The 18,205-nt window shown below is 35.1% G+C and overlaps 1 protein-coding gene across 2 annotated transcripts in view; it reads left to right on the forward strand.

Moving 5' to 3' along the window:
• The window catches only part of COL24A1 (collagen type XXIV alpha 1 chain), a 345,626-nt gene that overhangs the window by 174,022 nt on the left and 153,399 nt on the right, over positions 1-18,205 (forward strand). For both annotated transcript variants that reach the window (XM_074266340.1, XM_074266341.1), the window contains 2 exons: positions 1,513-1,566; positions 16,289-16,333. In XM_074266340.1, coding sequence (XP_074122441.1) covers positions 1,513-1,566; positions 16,289-16,333 — 99 coding nt within the window. The remainder of the gene's footprint in view (positions 1-1,512; positions 1,567-16,288; positions 16,334-18,205) is intronic.

Genomic DNA, 18,205 nt, shown 5'->3' on the forward strand with positions numbered 1-18,205 from the left:
TTCATTATCTGAAGAAAATGAATGAACCTTGTCTTGTGCAATTCAGAGGGCTTGCATTCTCAAAGTTAGAGAAATGTAGTGGTTGGGAGATTGTTGAGTTTTGTTTTATTTTGTGTTTTTGCTTTCCTTTATACTATTAAAATAAACTGAATGGATATTTATTCTTAGTAGAATTCTTGCTGTGATAGAAAGAATGCATGGCTATTTCAAAAGACTATTCAGAAGTTGTTTGATTAGTTTGTAAAGCTAACAGTGGTACTCCTACTATTGAGGGAATAAATATGTAAGACCATGTCTACCTAACTAAAAAATGAAGTACAGAGTTAGAAATTTTCCTTTTAACTGGACAACTAAAACATTTTCATTCAGTCCCCAAAATTAGTTTCTTAATTTAAATTATACTACTTTTTTTGTATCCGTTAATCCATTTTAAATTCAACAAATACTCATGAAAGGAGAGGCAGCATATAGCATAGCAGATAGAACACTGGACTAAAAGCCAGGAAGATCTAACATCAGACCTTTATTCACTGGACTGTAACCCAGTTCAGATTCTGCCTCTGGCCCTTATTACATTAGTGATGATTTGATTATGGTCACTTAGCTATTCAGAGCCTTAGTTCCCTCATCTCTAAAATGGACATAATAATCATTGCAGTAATTATACTACATACTTTATGAAGTTCTTACATGGAAAGCACTTTATAGCCTTTAAAATGCTCCATAAATGCGAATTATTATTATTTAGCAACAACTACAGCTCTGTGTTGGGCACAGAAGATATATATTTTTAAATGACACAATTCCTGTTTTCCAGGAAGTTGTAGTCAAATGGAAGTGGCAGATGAAGAAAACAAAGATAATAAAATGCTTTTAATTTACATCTTTCTATCCTTCATTCCTTTCTATCCCCTATGCCTAGCAAAGAGGCTTGTTTATATTAGGTAATTAATGTGTTTGTTGAATTGAACTAAAGTAGAAAAGTGGCCTTATAGAGTAGAAGGGCACCTCTTCTTCACAGACAGTAATAAGGGCAGAGAATACACAAAGATATAGAGGTATATAGCTTTGTCTCAAGATAAATGGCTTCAACTTTCCCAATAAAGACTACTGGCTTTGATGTTGAAGGATGGAGGATTGATTTCCAGCTCTCCCACTTCCTAAGCTTATTTCCTTAAAAAAAAAAAAAGTCCTTTCCTCACTGAGCTTCATTTTTCTCATCTGTAAAAGCAACTGGGTTAAACTAGAGGGCCTTGAAGTTCTCCTCCTGCCCTAAATCATATGATCCTGTTTTCTTGACAGCAACTTTATGAAGCAATTCCAAGGACCCCAAATTCAGAACCTTCAGGTTCTGTTAAATAAGATGCAATTGAAATAATTGAATCTTTGTCAAATATTTATTTTGGCTACCAAGGGAACTAGAAATGTCACAAATCTCAAGAGAACTTTTCAAACTTTTAAAATGTCAATCTGAGAAATAATCTTTTTTTTTTCTTTTCCTTTGCATCATAGGGAAAACCAGGTCGAAAGGGATATGCAGGTGAACCTGGACCAGATGGCTTGAAGGTACAACTTTTGTGTAATTCATAGATTTGTGGAGAGGAGAGAAAAGGGGGAAGAAAGAGGGAGAGAGGGGGGGAGAAGGGAAGGGGAAGGAGGAAGAGGGAGAGAGAGAGGGAGAAAGACAGTGAGATAAAGGGATACTGACAGAGACAGAGATAGACAAAAAGAGGGAGGGAGGGAGAAATGGAGGAAAGAATAAAAGGAGAGGGAGAAAAAGACATGGAGGAAAGGAAGGAGGGAGGGAGGAAGTGAGAATGAGACTATTGAGACCTGAAAGAAATTAAATTAACCTTAAGAATGAAAGATTTCTATCTTCACTGGAATGGATGTTGTCTCCTTTGACACAGATTACAAACCCATCAGTTCTTCAAGAATTACTGTGTCTAAAAAAATCATTCTTTGCACAACCGGGTCGTGACCCTCTCCAAACAGCTCGACTTATGCTTGAATCACTGAGTCTGTATGCCTTAGCCTCCCACTAAAGTAGAAATTAAACAATTTTGATAGCTAAAGAATTTTTTTAAATTATTTGAGTAGTAATGAAAAATATCAACATAAAAATTTATACTATTTTTCTGAAAGCTATTAATTATCATTTTGCAACTAAAATCTCTCACTCTATTAGCATTTCTATGACACCAAATAATAAAGGATAAGTTAGTGAATAGTTTCTCTAAAATTCTGTTTAACCACTCTTATAGTCTTAAATATGTAACAGTGGAAATTCTGCTTTTCAACATTCTGTTAACCAGATAATTCTATTAACTGATATCCCCAAATTCATCCTTAAACAGGCCTACAATATAATGATAATGTTGTTTCATAATGATGACTTTGGATTCTTTTAAGGTCCTAAAGTGTCTTTTGGAGTAGCAAAATATTAAATTCTTTTTGATCCCTTTAATGTTAGATAAGACCATATAAAGTACTATTTTATCTAATAAAATATAGCATCTATTCACCTTCAGAGACCAGTATTGGGGGTTTGTACTTTCTATTCTATTTTTTAGTTAAAAAAAAAAGTTGTGGGGAGGAATAGGATAAGTATCAGGGGCAGCTAGATATATGGTGTGAATAGAGTGCTGAACTTGGAGGGAGGAAGATCTGATCCGGTTTTAGAAATTTGTTAGCTTTATTATCTTGAAAAAGTTACTTAACCTCTCTTAGACTCACTCTTTTTGTCTATAAAATGTGTATGACATCAAGTTTCAGTCAAAATTCTTATGAGGATTAAATAAAATCATATTTGTGAAAGGGCTTTGCAAACTTTAAAGCTCCATATAAAGGCTATCAGTATTTTAACAAAGGAGAAGAAAATATGTACAAGGGTGGTGATAAAGACTGAAGGTTAATTTTTTGACAAGGTGGGATTTGAGAGGACTTGAAAGGAAACTGAGGGAGGAGGAAAGAGGTTGAGATGAAGGAGAAGATATCAAGAACTGGAAAGGAAAAAAATCACATAGCAAAGGGGCAAAAATTCAACAAAAGGAAGAACAATAATAAGAAAAGAGCTCAGGAGGAAGAAAGATTTAAGAATTAATAAGACAAAGTTAAATAAATTTGGCATTACAAGATGAGGAAAATGGAGTAAGACATTAAAAGAAAAGTAAAGAAATATAAGAACATGGGAAATACAAGACTTCCACAGAAGCTTTTCAGGGGAACTATGACCTAGAAGATTCAGTGACTGAGAATCTTACTTCTAGAAAGTGTAGAAAGAAGGCAAAAATCAGTAATTATCTGTATAAAATGTGAGATATCTATATCTGGAAAAAATGTAAGCATCACATACTTTGCTAATTATGGCAGGTTTCCCCTTCACATACTTTTCAAAGTGAGACCTTTATAAAGTCCCTTGTCCTGTTTGTTTGTAGCTCCCGCAGAGTCTTTCTGAGTCAAGCTGTCTAGGGAAATCTGTAACTCCTATGTTTTCACTCTCCTTCACGGTGTTAATAGCTAATGACAAAGTAAACATTTAAAACAAAGAAATAAAATTTTTCTCCACATTCACAAAAGAAATATACATAATTATCACCCTGGGGTTTTGGGCCAGATGTACCCATACATCTGCTTTTCCCATGTTTCCACTGTCCCAGACACACAGGCTATTTCTCATACATGCTACTAGGCGCTGAACTCCCCTAAGCCTGGCTCCTCTCTGGACCAACTTAAAGTAGGTTTTGAAGGATCCTGTAGTTTCCATCACTTCTACCTTAAAAGTAGCTATAAAACTTTTTTTTTTCAAAAGAGCAAGGATCCTTGCCTTATAATTGGCAAAAACTTTCCTGATTCTTCTCCTTCAGCTCTGAAGCCTTCCACCTTCCAGTTAGAAGGTCAAAGATAAGTCTAGTCAACACACACTAAATGTTTACTGTGTGTGTCAGGCACATTTTAAGTTCTGGGGATACAAAGAAAGACCAAAAGCAGTCCCTGTTCTGTAGGAACCAACAATACAGTAGAGGAGAAAACATTCTCTAGAAAGAAGAAACATATAAGTCAAATTGAAAATCATCTCAGAGAGCTAGGAAAAGGTTTCCGAAACTGAGAAACAGACATTATGTTAAGAGAAACAGAAAAAAGCAGGGTCCCCACAACTTAGAGAGAAGAAAATGTCAAAGAAACACCTGATGGATAGTATCAAAGGCTTCAGGGAGCTTAAGAAGAATGAGGATTGACAAAAAAAAACATTAGATGAGGCAATAAAAAGTTAAATGATAACTTTGGAGAGTAGTTTCAGTCAACTGATGAAGTCAGAAGTAAGTCTACAAAGAGTTAAGAAGAAAGTGAGATGAAAGGAAGTAGAAGCACTTCTTGTTGATCTCAAGGAATTTAGCCACGAAAAAGAGGAGACATGGAGTGAAAGTAGGGTTGGACAAATCAAGTAATTGGAGGTTTGTCCAATGGGGGAGAAATAGGCATATGTATAAACAGAAAGAAACAGCCAATAGACAGGGAGAGGTTAAAAATAAGTGAGAAAGTAGGGATGATGGAAGTGGCAAAATGGGATAGAAGTGGATCCTTTGTGCATGTGAAGGGTTTACCTTGGCAAAGAGCATGTGACACAGAGGTGAAGGAGGAGATAGTACAGGAAGGCATCAGAATGTTTGAGATAAAGAAGACAGAAGAGGGAGCTCTTAGTAAATAGCTCCATTTGGGGGGTGAGAGTGGGGGGAAGATGAGGGGTGAAATCTGAGACAAAGTTCTTAAGCAGAAATGTTAGGGAAAAGAGGAACTATGGAATGTCTGAAGGAGAAGAAAAGGATTGGAAATGTTGCTGTAGGGAATGTAAAGATTGCTGTAGTGAATTGATTGAGACATAAAAACCCAAAAACTTGCTGCCTTGAATGCTCAGTTGAGATTATTTAACATAAATTTGTAGACGATCCAGTCAGCATGGTTTGGCGATTTTCTATGGTTTTATTTAGCAATGTGAGTAGGAGAAAAGGCAGCTGATGGTGGGAATAATATAGGATTGAGGTTTGGCAGGGCAAGATCTTCAATAGCATAACAAGGCAAGAATGTGAATTATCAATGTAGAATTGAGATGGGGAGATGGGGAGAGTGTGACTAGTGCACAAAGGAGAGACCTGAGGGACTGAGGGACTAAAAATCTCTGTGATAACTAAGAATAGGCTTTGGGGTTGTAAGACTTCTAGATAAGTGGAGTGACAACAAATTATAATCAGATAAAGACATTTTGAAGTTGATATCCATGGAGTTGGACAAACTTTTAGACTTTTGTCTAAATTCTCTAGAAATCTTGATCAAATTTATTGATGTCCTGCTAAATTAAAAAAAGGCTAAGTATTCGAAAAGAATCTCCCTACATTGATTAAAGCTCTTTATTCAAACAAGCATTCTCTAGCAATAAATGCATATGTGACTCTACTTAGAATATGATTTTTCTATAATTATATAGAATACTAGAGAATCCTCTTTACTTATACATACTACCATTGTTTAAATATAAGCAAAGCAAAACATTTGTTACCAACAGCAGGGATTGTGGATGTTTATATTTTTATCCACAGCACCTAGCAGAGTTCCTGGCAGAAATTTAGAATCTTAATAAATGTTTGTTTAATGAATGACTAAATAGATTTCTTAAGAGACCATTCTTTTCTAAGCTCCATATAATTTATACTACTGTATTAGTTCTAGTCATACACATTAATAGTGGTTATTCCTTATGACTGCCGAGATTAATTCTAAATCTCATCTTCTGTATTTCTGGTCCACTTGTTGTTGTTCAGTTTTTTCAGTATTCTGATTCTTCCTGATCCCCTCTGGGGTTTTATTGGCAAAGATATTAGTGTGGTTTAATGTTTTCTTCTCTGGCTCATTTTATAGATTAGAAATTTAGGCAAACATTGTTAAGTGATTTCCCTAGCTAGTAAGTGTCTGAGGCTGAATTTGAACTCAAGTTTTCCTGATTTTAAGTCCAAAATTCTAACCACTGCACCACCTAGCTGTCTACTTACATGTGGAAAATATCATGTAGTATTTATTCAAAGTGCATACTGATTCTCAGTAGGATCCAATTTATTAAGTTAGTCGAACTATAATTCATATAGCATCTATTTACTGCATTTTTATCAAGCAATAGTGCCAACATATAACTTTGTCAGTCTTTGGTATTTTTAGTTCGTTTTGTAGAAAACTTTCCATTTTATCATTAACCAATTCCACTTTCCACTGACTTTTTAAATCTTATATTTTCAAGGCATAAACAGTAGTTTTATCTGATCAAAGTTTTTCTTCCTAACAAATATACTATCTTCTCCAGCAAATTTGAATATTTGACTTTGTTGTAAACAAATCTGAAAAATACTGGTTTCTTCTTGAATTCACCATTTATTGTGATTAAATTTAACATATAATAGAGAATTTACCAATAAAAGATATATTAGATCTGCCAAATTTGCAATGGAAAAAAAATTTCTCCAATATAATTCTGGAAGAGCTTATGAATGTGTAACATGCCCTCCTGGCAGTTACTATTACCAGTCTGTTCTAGGCCCAACAGAGTACCTTTGACATCTGACCTTTGCATTGTCAACTCTACCCAGCTCGCCTCCTCTGAGGCCTTCAAAGGTCTCTGGCCATGATTTCTTGAATCTATAGTTTAATAGCCAGTAGTGCATTCAAAACAGCCACATGCAATCTTAAAAGCCCTTATTATACCTACTCATATACCCTGACTTAATGCCCTGACTTGTTAACTCCCTAGTGAACACCTGGTCTGAAGACCCATGTGTTCACTACCAAACTCTTTACCTCTCTCGGCTATCCATCAGCTTGGCTAGGCTACCTCAGGCTAGGGAGCCAGGTTAAAGAGAGCGACTTGCTGTGTGCAGTGGACTTATAAAGGGCCTGTGAGATCACATACACAGCTAACCAGTGAGAGAGCCATCACCCATTACGAAGCTATCTCAATATGGCCAGGATGCCACCCATAGGGCAGTCCTATATCCACAGAGAATACTTCTGGGCCATTCAACCTCCTGTTGCGCTGTGGCTGCCCATTTAAAGGACCCTTACATGAATATAGTAGAAAAGACTAAAAGAGAAGACATATGGGGGAAAAGTAACTGGATCTTTTTTACTAATCCATTTTATTTGTTTTTAATTTTTTTCTCAATAGTATTTTCTTTTTCTATATGTAAGATATTTTATTTTTCTATTCTATATGTAAGATAGTTTTCAGCATTCATTTTTGTAAGATTTTGAGATCCAATTTTTTTTCCTTTCTCCTTTACTTCCCTCCTCCCCAAGACAGCAAGCAATCTGATATAGATTATACATGTGCAATTATTTAAAACATATTTCCATATTCCTCATGTTGTGAAAGAAAAGTCAGAACAAAAAGAAAAAAACTACTAGAAAAAAAGCAAACAAAAAAAACAAAAATAGTATTCTCTGGTCTCCATTTAGTCTCCATAGTTCTCTCTCATATGAATGTTATTTTCCATCCCAAGTTTATTGGAATTGATTTGTATCACTGTATTGCTGAGAAGAACTAAGTCTATCATACTTGATCATCACATAATCTGCTGTTACTGTGCACAATGTTTTCCTTTTCTGGTCACTTGACTCAGCATCAGTTCATCTAAGTCTTTCTAGGCTTTTCTGAAATCAGTCAAGCAATTGGATTTCAGAGAAGGATATAGAAAAGATCTATAATAGAGGAGAAAGAGTCTTGAGGAGATTATGACTATGAAAAAGAAAATGTTAAAGATGTAGAAACAATCCTGGACTTTAATGCCAACAAAAGTGAATGAAACAATAATAATTAATGACCTATTTGCAAACTCTCATATGGACATTTGAATATTGAGTAGATAATTGAATATTTGAATGAAAAGCCAACAGAGTTTATCTAGTAGTATATATATATGTATATATATGGCATAAATTGACTCTAATTTAAGACCAGAGTTGAATAAGTTGAGGAAAGTGAGTTAGGTTGCTTTTTTTACAAATAAAAAAAGCTCTTTTACTATTCTTCAGCTTTCCATGAAAGCAAAGTCCCATCTTTTCAATAACAATTTATCAGTATTGCTATACGTCAGTGAGGTATTGAATGCCATTGCCTCTGAAAAACTAAAAATGAACAGCACCCAAGAGTCAATAAAGAAGTACATATTGGGGAGTGGGTATGTTGCCAAAGAAGCTCAAAAAAATACATTATCTAGAAACCAAATGATAAGAAGAGAAAAGAATTTGATCATGAGACATGAATGTTGGATAATAGATAGAGAGTCAATATACTTCACTGGTACCTTTGTGATATCTGGAGAAAAAAAGAAAAAAGAAGAGGAGAGAAGGGATAAGAAGGAAGGAAAGGGGAGGGGAGGAGAGGTGAGAAGGGGAAGAAAGGAAGTACAGGGAGGAGAAGGGAGAAGAGAGAAAAAAGGAAAGGAAAAAAAGTCTTTAATATATAGCTGCTTATTTCAAAAAAACAAATTCCTCTATTGTTCATATCCAAAAAATATGTCACTTTTGCATGTTTCTGTAACTTCTTTCTAGAGCATCTCCATGATCTATCAGTCTAGTAATTCTGGAATAGAAGGAAATAGAATTAGTCTAGTATAAACATCTTTGGATGAAGCCATGATGATTCTTGTTGATCACTACTTAACTTCACTAAGTTTTGTGAATTATTTTGTTAGTGATATTTTTAGAATTTTGCCAGAGGTCAGAGAAAAGAGGGCTGATCTTTTATTTCCTCTCCCTTTCATGGAAATAGAGACCACATTTTCCCTCCTATAGCGTTCTCTGGTTCGGTTTTCTTGGGGTCTCTGGGAACAGCCTTCTTTTCTGTTCAGTAATCACCACAAGAACAGCCAGGGGTTAAAGTCCAAATCATTTATTGTCTCCTTGCTTGGGGCTAGGCAGTTTCTTAGAGTCCTTCTGGAGTCTTGGTTTCAGTGGAGAAGCTAAGGAGAAGAGCCTGCCACCAAGGTGGTGTGAGATGGGATGAATCTGAGTCCAAGGGCTTATGCTCCAGCCTTCTGTCTGCTTGTCTTCTCTGGCTCTGTCTCTAGAGATGTCCGAGCTTATATGCTTATATAGAGCCTATATGCTCTCTTATTATAGGTATGAATCTTATAGAATTATATTAAGTACTAAGTACATGTACTGAACTAGAGAACTGTTAAGCACCATGCTAAACTAGGTAACCATTGTCTTTATCACTGACTTAGCACCTTGTAAGAATCCTTGTTTCAAGTTCCAAGTTCTGGCCCATAACACCCTCCTTAAAGTCTGTGATACTGTTGCCATTGTTCCAGATTTTCAAAGATCACCAAAATGGTATAGCAATCACATCTGCCAATACTGTCAGTACCTATCATGTAATTCATCTTGGCCACTTGCTTGATTTAATTAAGCAGTTAGTTGCTCCCTTACTACCTAGTTAATACTTATCTTTATGGCTTACACTTATATCACATAAGTGGTTTGTTTTTTGTTTTTTGTTTTTTTCATTTGCTTTCACCTTCATTCAAACTCCTTCAGTTTTCTCTAGAGGTGTATAGCATTTTTCGTCATGACTCCTTTGGAACTGTGTTGGATCCTTGTATTTCTTTTTTTTATATAGTTTTTTATTTACAAGATATATGCATGGGTAATTTTTCAGCATTAGCATTTGCAAAACCTTTTGTTCCATTTTTTCCCCTCATCCCCTCCCCCAGATGTCAGGTAGACCAATACATGTTAAATATCACATAAGTGTTTTTAAGTTTGCCAAGCACCTTTCTTATGTTTTCTCCACTATTCTATTAAGTAACTCTCTATTGACTTTTTGCTAAGTCTATTTTATTTCTGTGCTATAATTCCTTGTTGTGTCATTTCCATTGCAAAGGTCATTCTCCTAAATAAAATGAAGCAAGGAATTAAGCAATTCTGACATCTGTTATCCAGTAATATCATCTCATCCACACTGGGTGGTATCCTTCTATTCCCTCCTTTATTATGATCTTTAACACAACATCAAAATGGTACAGTGTCTTTACTATCATTGTTAATCTCAGCTGGTTTTGAGATTTAAAATTCATGTTGTAATACTTTTAGAATCATGCCATTCTTTTGGATCCATTCTCATTATTTCTGTCTCTGTGTCTGCATCTCTGTGTATCTCTCTTTCTGTGTGTGTGTGTGTGTGTGTGTGTGTGTGTGTGTGTGTGTATGCGTCTCCATATAATCTACATTTGGTAATGTTCCTTGAATATCTGGCATCATTTTTTGGTCAATCTGACCTTTTTTCCCTCAGAACCATTTGTCTTTGGGTCATGCAAAAAAGAATTTTTGAAAACATCCCATGCCTCTTTAGGCCAAATTCTTCCTTTGGAATATTAGGACGTGGGATTCTTGCAAGCTGTGTTCCCTCCACCAGACTCTTATATGGCTTTATTTTCCTTCTGCACCCAGAATTCTAAGATGGAGTAGTCATATTCAGTTTTAATGAAATTTACATGGTCACATAAATCCTGTTCTCTGCACCATCTCTCCTTCCTGAACATATTCTTCACAAATCAGTCTAGGCAGATTGTGTCAAAAAAAAATTCCAACTCAGATAAGTGAAATCTGAGTAACAACTTTTTATCACTGCTTTTCAATATTGTTGTTGTTCAATTATTTAATTTGTGTCTAACTTTTCATGACCCTATTGGGATTGTCTTGGCGGAGATACTGGAGTGGCTTTCCATGTCCTTCTCCAGCTCATTTTATAGATGAGGAAACTGAGGCAAATAAGATGAAGTGACATACCCAGCTAGGTGGCATAGAGTGCTAGGTCTGGATCTTCTGAGTTCAGATTAGTTGCTTTTCAATGCTAATATGTAAATTATTTAGAGGGGTGGGCAGGACCTTAGGATTCATCCTGCAAACAACTCCTTTTAGATTAGGGCTCAGTACTCAGTCAGTTATCAGTCAGAGACAGAGATAGACAGACATAGAAAGACATACACAGAAAGAGACAGAGACAGAGAAAGAGACAAAGACCCAGAGTGATCAACATGACATGGTACTATCTCTTTTATTCCTCCATATGCACTCATAGAATCCTGATTTGAACCTATGCTCAGTACTCTCCCCTCCCTACATACACTAGACTAGGCTTACAATAGAACATAAATCTCCCCCTCTTTCCTCCTAGTGCCAGGGAAAATCAAGTGGCAAAAACTTGTTCAATGAAGGACAGCAGAGTGTCCATGTAACATATTCAATCAACGAACTGAGGAATACAGAGAGAGATGGGGCAGAATTTGTATATAGTTGTATGAGAATCCATCAAGCCTGAAAAAAAAAAAAAGAAGAAGAAGCAAATTCCAGCTAGGACCAGTTATATCCTCCCGAAGTTACATAGGACTGAGAGACTTAAGGCCAGAGGAAACTGAGTTAACTTTTAGACCAACCCCCCAAGGAAATCACCATTAAAGAGGAAGGAATCAAATAGATGGTGACAAGTAGGGGAAAATAAGAACCAAAGACTGAAAATACCTAAGATCTCAGAAGGAAGAAAACTCAGTTAAAGACCTTGAACATTTGCAGATAAACCAAGAAGATATGAATAGCAGATGGGAATGTAGCCTCCATATCAACCAAAAGAACATAGACACCTAGGAATAAATGTTACAAGACAAAAGAAAGTGAATCAGACATTCTATTAACAGATTTGTTTCCTAAGACTCCTCAGAAAAATGCTTCTCTAATTCCTTAACATTTAGTGGTAACATATGCATATCCCATGCTACATGTTACAAAACATTTAGTTAGTAACCAGTCTTTCTCTCATTCAGAGAATAATTCAACCTTCCTGATACCATAAAACAGTCTTTTCACTGGTGCCTTTAGTAGAGAAACCAAGTTTATTCAGGCATAAATCCAAATATAGCATAATCTCTGAGGCTTTGGACAATTCTTTTTTCTCTGCTTATCTGCTCAGGTTTTTCAGTTAGACAATTCTTTACTCTCCATAGCTCTTATTGTTAGATCTTATGGCCAAATCTCGTGATAAAGTGCCAATTTATCACACTCTCATACCATTCATTCTTTTCAACTGTCCCTTGAGTAAGGTTCCATGAGTTACTTGTTCACTTCAGCAGATAATTTAATCAGTGGTTAGCAGATGCTTGACAATTCATTTCAATTAAACAAACATTTATTAAGTACCTACTATGTAAAAAGCATTGTGTTAAGGGCAAGCATTAATTCAAACAGGAATTCTACTCAGCTTTTGTTGATGAGGCCTCATATAGAAATCCTGCTCCCAGTTCCTTTTATCTTTTCTTTTCTCTCTTCGAATTTGCTGATTAAAATTCAGATACCATATATATCTGTCCTATCTACTTATTAGTATTTTCTATCTTTTTTAGATCATTAACAATTTTGAAGAGAGCAATTTAGTAAAATTGTAGAGATGAAAGCCAAATTGCAAGAAAATTCTGAGTGAGTACATAGAAATGTAATAGAGCCTCTTACTGACTACTGTGAAAAGAAGAAAAAAATGTCATAGCTTGAGTGAGTAGCAGTGTCAAAGGGCAGTTCATTTTAAGAATAAGGAAACCTGAGTATGCTTTTAGGGAAGGGATGATTGAAAATGAAAGATCTTAGAGGAAAGAGGAATTGAAGATATGGTTGAATCAAGTGTTCAGAGTGAGAATATTGTAAACATGAGAAGAGATATTGTATTGTTTTTCAACTTCTATTTCCAATATCTACCACAGAATGGGCAGTACAAATGGAAGTTGAATTGAATTGAGGGGTCATCTGTGACAAAGAAGAAAAATACTTTGTCCTCTGAGATTCAAGGACAAGAGGAAAGAATGTTTAAAGACACAGGGTTAGAACTGCAGAAGAAGGGAGCTGAGTAAGTTCATGTTGATGAGAGTTAGGAAAGGGGAAAACCCCCTTTTACATCGGTAAAAGGATAGTCCTGTGACGGCGCAGAGTCCCCTGTAAAAAGATTTACAGGTCTGAAAATCTAGATTGATAAAAAGGTTTATTGTAAGGATTTGGAAGTAAAGTTTAGTTAGTAAAGTTGAGGGTAGAGATAAAAGGGCACTGGAATAGGTCCAGTGGGCAGAAACCCTTGACATGACTGACATAAGGATGCCATGCTTAGGACTTCTGCAAAACGTGGACTCCAAAGTGGCCCTTTTTATAATGGGGGCTCTTGGTGATCTTGAAGGGGGATGGAGTCCCAGGCTCCTGGCAGGTTTTTAGCCAGGGTCAGCATTGAATAGAATTCAATGGGTTTAAACTGTGGAAGTTGGGAAAACCCAAGTTATCTAAGATCTGGTGGAGGCTGGAGAAAGCCTGGATATCACTGGAATTCAAAAGGCTGCTTTTTGACCAGCATTTGTGAATCACAAGATCCTAGCTTAAAGGACCTCAACCCCCATCAATGTCAAATGGAAGGAACCATGCATGAAGTATCACTCCATGCTAGCACTGTACTAAGCACTAGAAATACAAATAAAGGTAAAAAGAGTTATTCTATGCCTTCAAAAAGCTCCATTAGTGTTCTCTAATGAAGGAAGGTAATATACAAAAGGAATATTAAAATTTGAGAGTTGGGTAACTCTGGAAATCAAAATCAATGTTGAGGTAAACAAAAACTGGTGGAAGTTGTTGCAGTTTTCAGTCATAGCCTATTCTTTTTATCCCTTTTGGGGTTTTCTTGATAAAGATACTGGAGTGACTTGCCATGTCCTTCACCAATTCATTTTAGAGTGAGAAAATTGAGATAAACAAGGTTAAATGATTTGCCAAGGTCACAGAAGTAATAATTGTCTGAAGTCATATTTGAACTCATATAAATGAGTCTCCCTGACTCCAGAGAAGGTGCTCTATTTCCTGGGCTTAACTGCCCAATGGTGGGCTTAGGTCCCTCTACAAAATGGAAACCCTGGAAGAAACTCACCAATGGGAGAAGGAAGTCAACCTATCAGACAGGAATATTCCAGAGGAAGAAGGCTGCAGATGGATGTTCCAGGGTAAAGAGACTCTAGCTGCTGAAAAAAATTTAGACATGAATTAACTGATGAGATAATACTTCTAAACTCTAGAAATCAGTATCAAGGACTAAAGTAGAAATGATTGAATTCTCAATTAAATTCAGTTCTCTTGAAAGTGAAGGTGACAGTAAGGTATAGTTGGAATTTGAGGAATAAAAAAAAATATGTGGAACATGTGCTCAAGAAAATATGATTAAAATCAATAAGACAAAAGTAGCCTAGTGTTTGATAAGCCCAAAGATTCCAACTTTTGGAATGAGAATTCACTGTTTGACAAAGACTGCTAAGAAAAGGAAAACAATAGGTTACAAACTAGGTATAGTCCACTGTCTCATGATGTATAACAAAATAAAGGATGGATGATTGAGATTTAAAGGGGAACACCATAAGCAAGTTAGAAGAGCAAGAAATTAGTCTTCCTACCAGAACTTCAGAGAGGGGAGTGTTTTTTGAACAAACAAGGAGAAAAAGCATTATAAAATGCAAACTAGATGATTCTGATTAAATTAAAAGGCTTTTGTATAATCAAAACCAATGCAACCAAGATTAGAAGGAAAGCAGAAAGCTGGAAAACAATCTTTACAGCAAGTGTTTCTGATAAAGGCCTCATTTTTCAAATATGTAAAGAATTGAGCCAAAATAAGAATACAAACCATGTTCCGATTGATAAATGGTCAAAGGATATGAACAGGCAGTTTTTAGATGAAATCAAAGCATAGAAAGAAGGGTTCTAGATCACTTTTGATTAGAGAAATGCAAATTAAAACATCTGAGATACTATCACATCTATCAGTCAATATGCCAGTATAACAACAAAAGGAAAGCAAAAAATGTTGGAGGGGATGTGGGACACTAATACACTGCTGAAGTCATGAATCCATCCATTCTGGAGAGCAATTTGGAACTATGCTGAAAGGACAACCAAATGGTGCAAACCCTTTGATCCAACAAGATCACTACTAAATTTATATCCCAGACAGATCTTTAAAAGGAGGGAAATAAAAATATTTATAATAGCCTTTTTGTGGTAACAAAATATTGGAAATTGAGGGAATGTGCATCAATTTGAAAATAGATGAATAAGCTATGGTATCTGAATATAACAGAATACTTTTGTGCAATAAGAAATGATGGATAGGCAGATTTCTTAAAAACCTGGAAAAAACATTTGCAAACTGATGTAAATCAGAATGAGCAGGACTAGGAAAACATTGTACACAGAATCAGCAACATTGTATAATGATCAACTATGAATATATCAGTTCTCAGCAATGCAGTGATCCAAGACAAGTAAAAAGGACTCATGAAAACAAAAATGTTATCCATGATTATTGTAGCATTTCTGGACTTGAAAAACAGATTGCAGTACATTTTTATTTACTTTATTCTACCTCATGTTTTTTTTCCTTTTGATTTGTTTTTTTTCCTTTCACAACTATGACTAATATGGAAATGTTTTACATGATAACACATGTATAAAATAGATCATTCTGCCCCCACCTTTTCTTTGGAACAGGGAAAGGGAGGGAGGGAGAAAACTTCAGAATTCAAAATCTGATAAAAATAAATACTATAAATTATTTTGTCATTTTTCTAGGGAGACATAAAATACTATTATATAAAGATCAAATATCATATTTTTTAAAAATAACTTGGAACAGTAAACATTCAGTTGAGGTTAGATACAAATTGATAATAGATCCTAGTAGACTTTTAAGATTTTCTCCAGCATTATTTGGAATTTAAGAGTAAAAGAAGAAATGATGATATAGGAAATTATTCAGCATTGGAATTAGTGGGATAGGACTAATAGAATATGAAGAGTAGAAAAATGCATCATGAAATAATAGATAACCATGACAAGGGTAGATGAGGATGATCCCTAAATGCCAAGGGATGTCAATGAGAATAAGTGGAGACAGTGGAACCAAAGACCACAATGAGCATAACAAATGGATTTGGTAGGCCAAAGGAATGAGAGAATTGGAAGGAAAATAGATTAAAGGATTAGTTAGGGAACTAACTTCAAAGCTAAAGATGTGGGCAATTGACTAGTTTTAAATAAATTTCACTCACTTTACCACACACTGTATAATGTTTTGTTTAAATCATACATAAAATAAAAAAGAGAAAAGATTTCTGTTGAAAAAGCAATGAAAATATTGAAATTGAAATTTATGTAAACTTTTGTTTTATATAAACAGGGAGAACCAGGAGATCAAGGACACCTTGGAAAAGTTGGCGAAGCAGTAAGTTTATTTTATCTGTTCAGATCTCTTGTTGAATTTTAACCACCTAAATGCATTTTGTATCTATCCTACTAACCAAGGTTAGTGCTAAAAAAATTCAATAAATTATATTATACTAAATCTACCAATTTAGTGATCTACTTAGAAATTCTCCATGGAAAAATTAAACCTGCCATACAGAAAGGAAATAAGAAAAATACTGAAATGAGCCAATATAATTTGCACGTCTCTATGACTGTATCATTCTTTTCATTGCAGAAGTCTCTTTTAGTTCTGTTGAAATTGTAAATTCTATCATTTGTGTTCATATAAAAGACATATGTTATTAAAACATAATTTAATAGTCTTCCTTTGGTTTTATCTAGGAGTTAATAAAATGAAATAAACAAGAAATAAAACTTTAGCTTTTTAAAATAACCTGAAAGAGTTCTACTTAATCTAAATATTCTAGTCAGTGTTAAATCATTAGGCAAGAATCTTTTTAATTATATTGTGATTTACATGTTTCATCTAAAACTGCTATTAACTTAGTGATGTTGGACAGATTGACATAAAGAAATATACTATATTCTATTCTGTAAATGGTAGATATTGTGAGCAAGCGCCAATTCATCTTTGTTATGGGGAAATTAATCTGAATAAACTAATAAAAAATCTCCATCAAAAGAAAGAAATATACTAGGATAACATAATAATAGCTCCCTCAGATCAGTTTTATAAGTAGCCCCTTATAGTGGAAAAAGGACTGACTTGGGGATGGGAATAGATAATAGAGAGCTGGCTGCATGGAGAGAAAGAAGGAGAGGAAGAGGGAGAAGGAGGAGGAAGAGAAGGGGAAGGAAAATGAAGAGGAGGAGGAGGAAAAAGAAGAAAAGGAGGAGAAGGAGGAGCAGAAGAGAAAGAAGAGAGAGGAGAAGGAAAAGAAAGAAGGGAGGAAAAGGAGGAGAAAGAAGAAAGGAGGAGGAAGTAGTAGTAGTAGTATTATCATTAATGTTTGGTTGTACTTTGCCACTATATTGTTCAAATGTCAAACATATGCTTGCCTTAAAGTCTATTTTATGGAGAACTCAGACAAGTGTTCACAAGAAATGACATATATAAGGCACTCTCAAAATCTCTCTTAAGAACTCTGGAACTGATTATATGACTTGGGATATCCTGGCACAGGACCACCCAGCATGATATGCTCTCATGAGAAAAGGAACTGTGCTCTAAGAACAAAGCAGAATTGAAGTAGCTCAAAAGAAATCTGAGAAATGTAAATTTAGAGAATCCACTCCAAATGTTCACACAGACTTTTTGTGCCCAACTTCTAGCAGATCTGAGCTTATATTGGTTTGATTAGCCAGAGTCAGACATTGTACATTGACCTCAACACAGTGATGTTATTTTGGTCTTTTTTTGAGAATGAAAGATAACTATCAGATAGTAGTGATCTTGGTCAAGTCATAATCTTTTGGGACCTCAACTTTTCATTTTTTAAGTAAAGACTAACAGATTCAATTTCTAATATTCTATGACTAATAAATCCCGAGTTCTCAAAGTTGATATCAATATTTATAAATTTGTCCAAATTCTTTTTAAAAAAAATTCTCTTATATGTTCCTACCACTTCTTGAAGTTTTGCCTTCCATAAGTTGATTAACAATCATGTCAATTGATACTGCTTTTATTCATTCTAATCTTATCTCTATGAAGTTTCAAAGAACATCCCTTGAAGAACTATTTTGGATACTTGGAAAAAAAAAATCTACTTCTATCTCCTCAGGGCACTACAACTAAGCTGAGTTTGGCCAGCAGGTGGCAAAACTGGGTCATTAAAAACAGTGACAGAACTGGACTAGGTTGGCCAGGCCATGGATCTGATAAGAT

The sequence above is a fragment of the Sminthopsis crassicaudata genome, chromosome 4 (genome assembly GCF_048593235.1).
Source record: "Sminthopsis crassicaudata isolate SCR6 chromosome 4, ASM4859323v1, whole genome shotgun sequence".
Taxonomy (NCBI): Eukaryota; Metazoa; Chordata; class Mammalia; order Dasyuromorphia; family Dasyuridae; genus Sminthopsis; species Sminthopsis crassicaudata.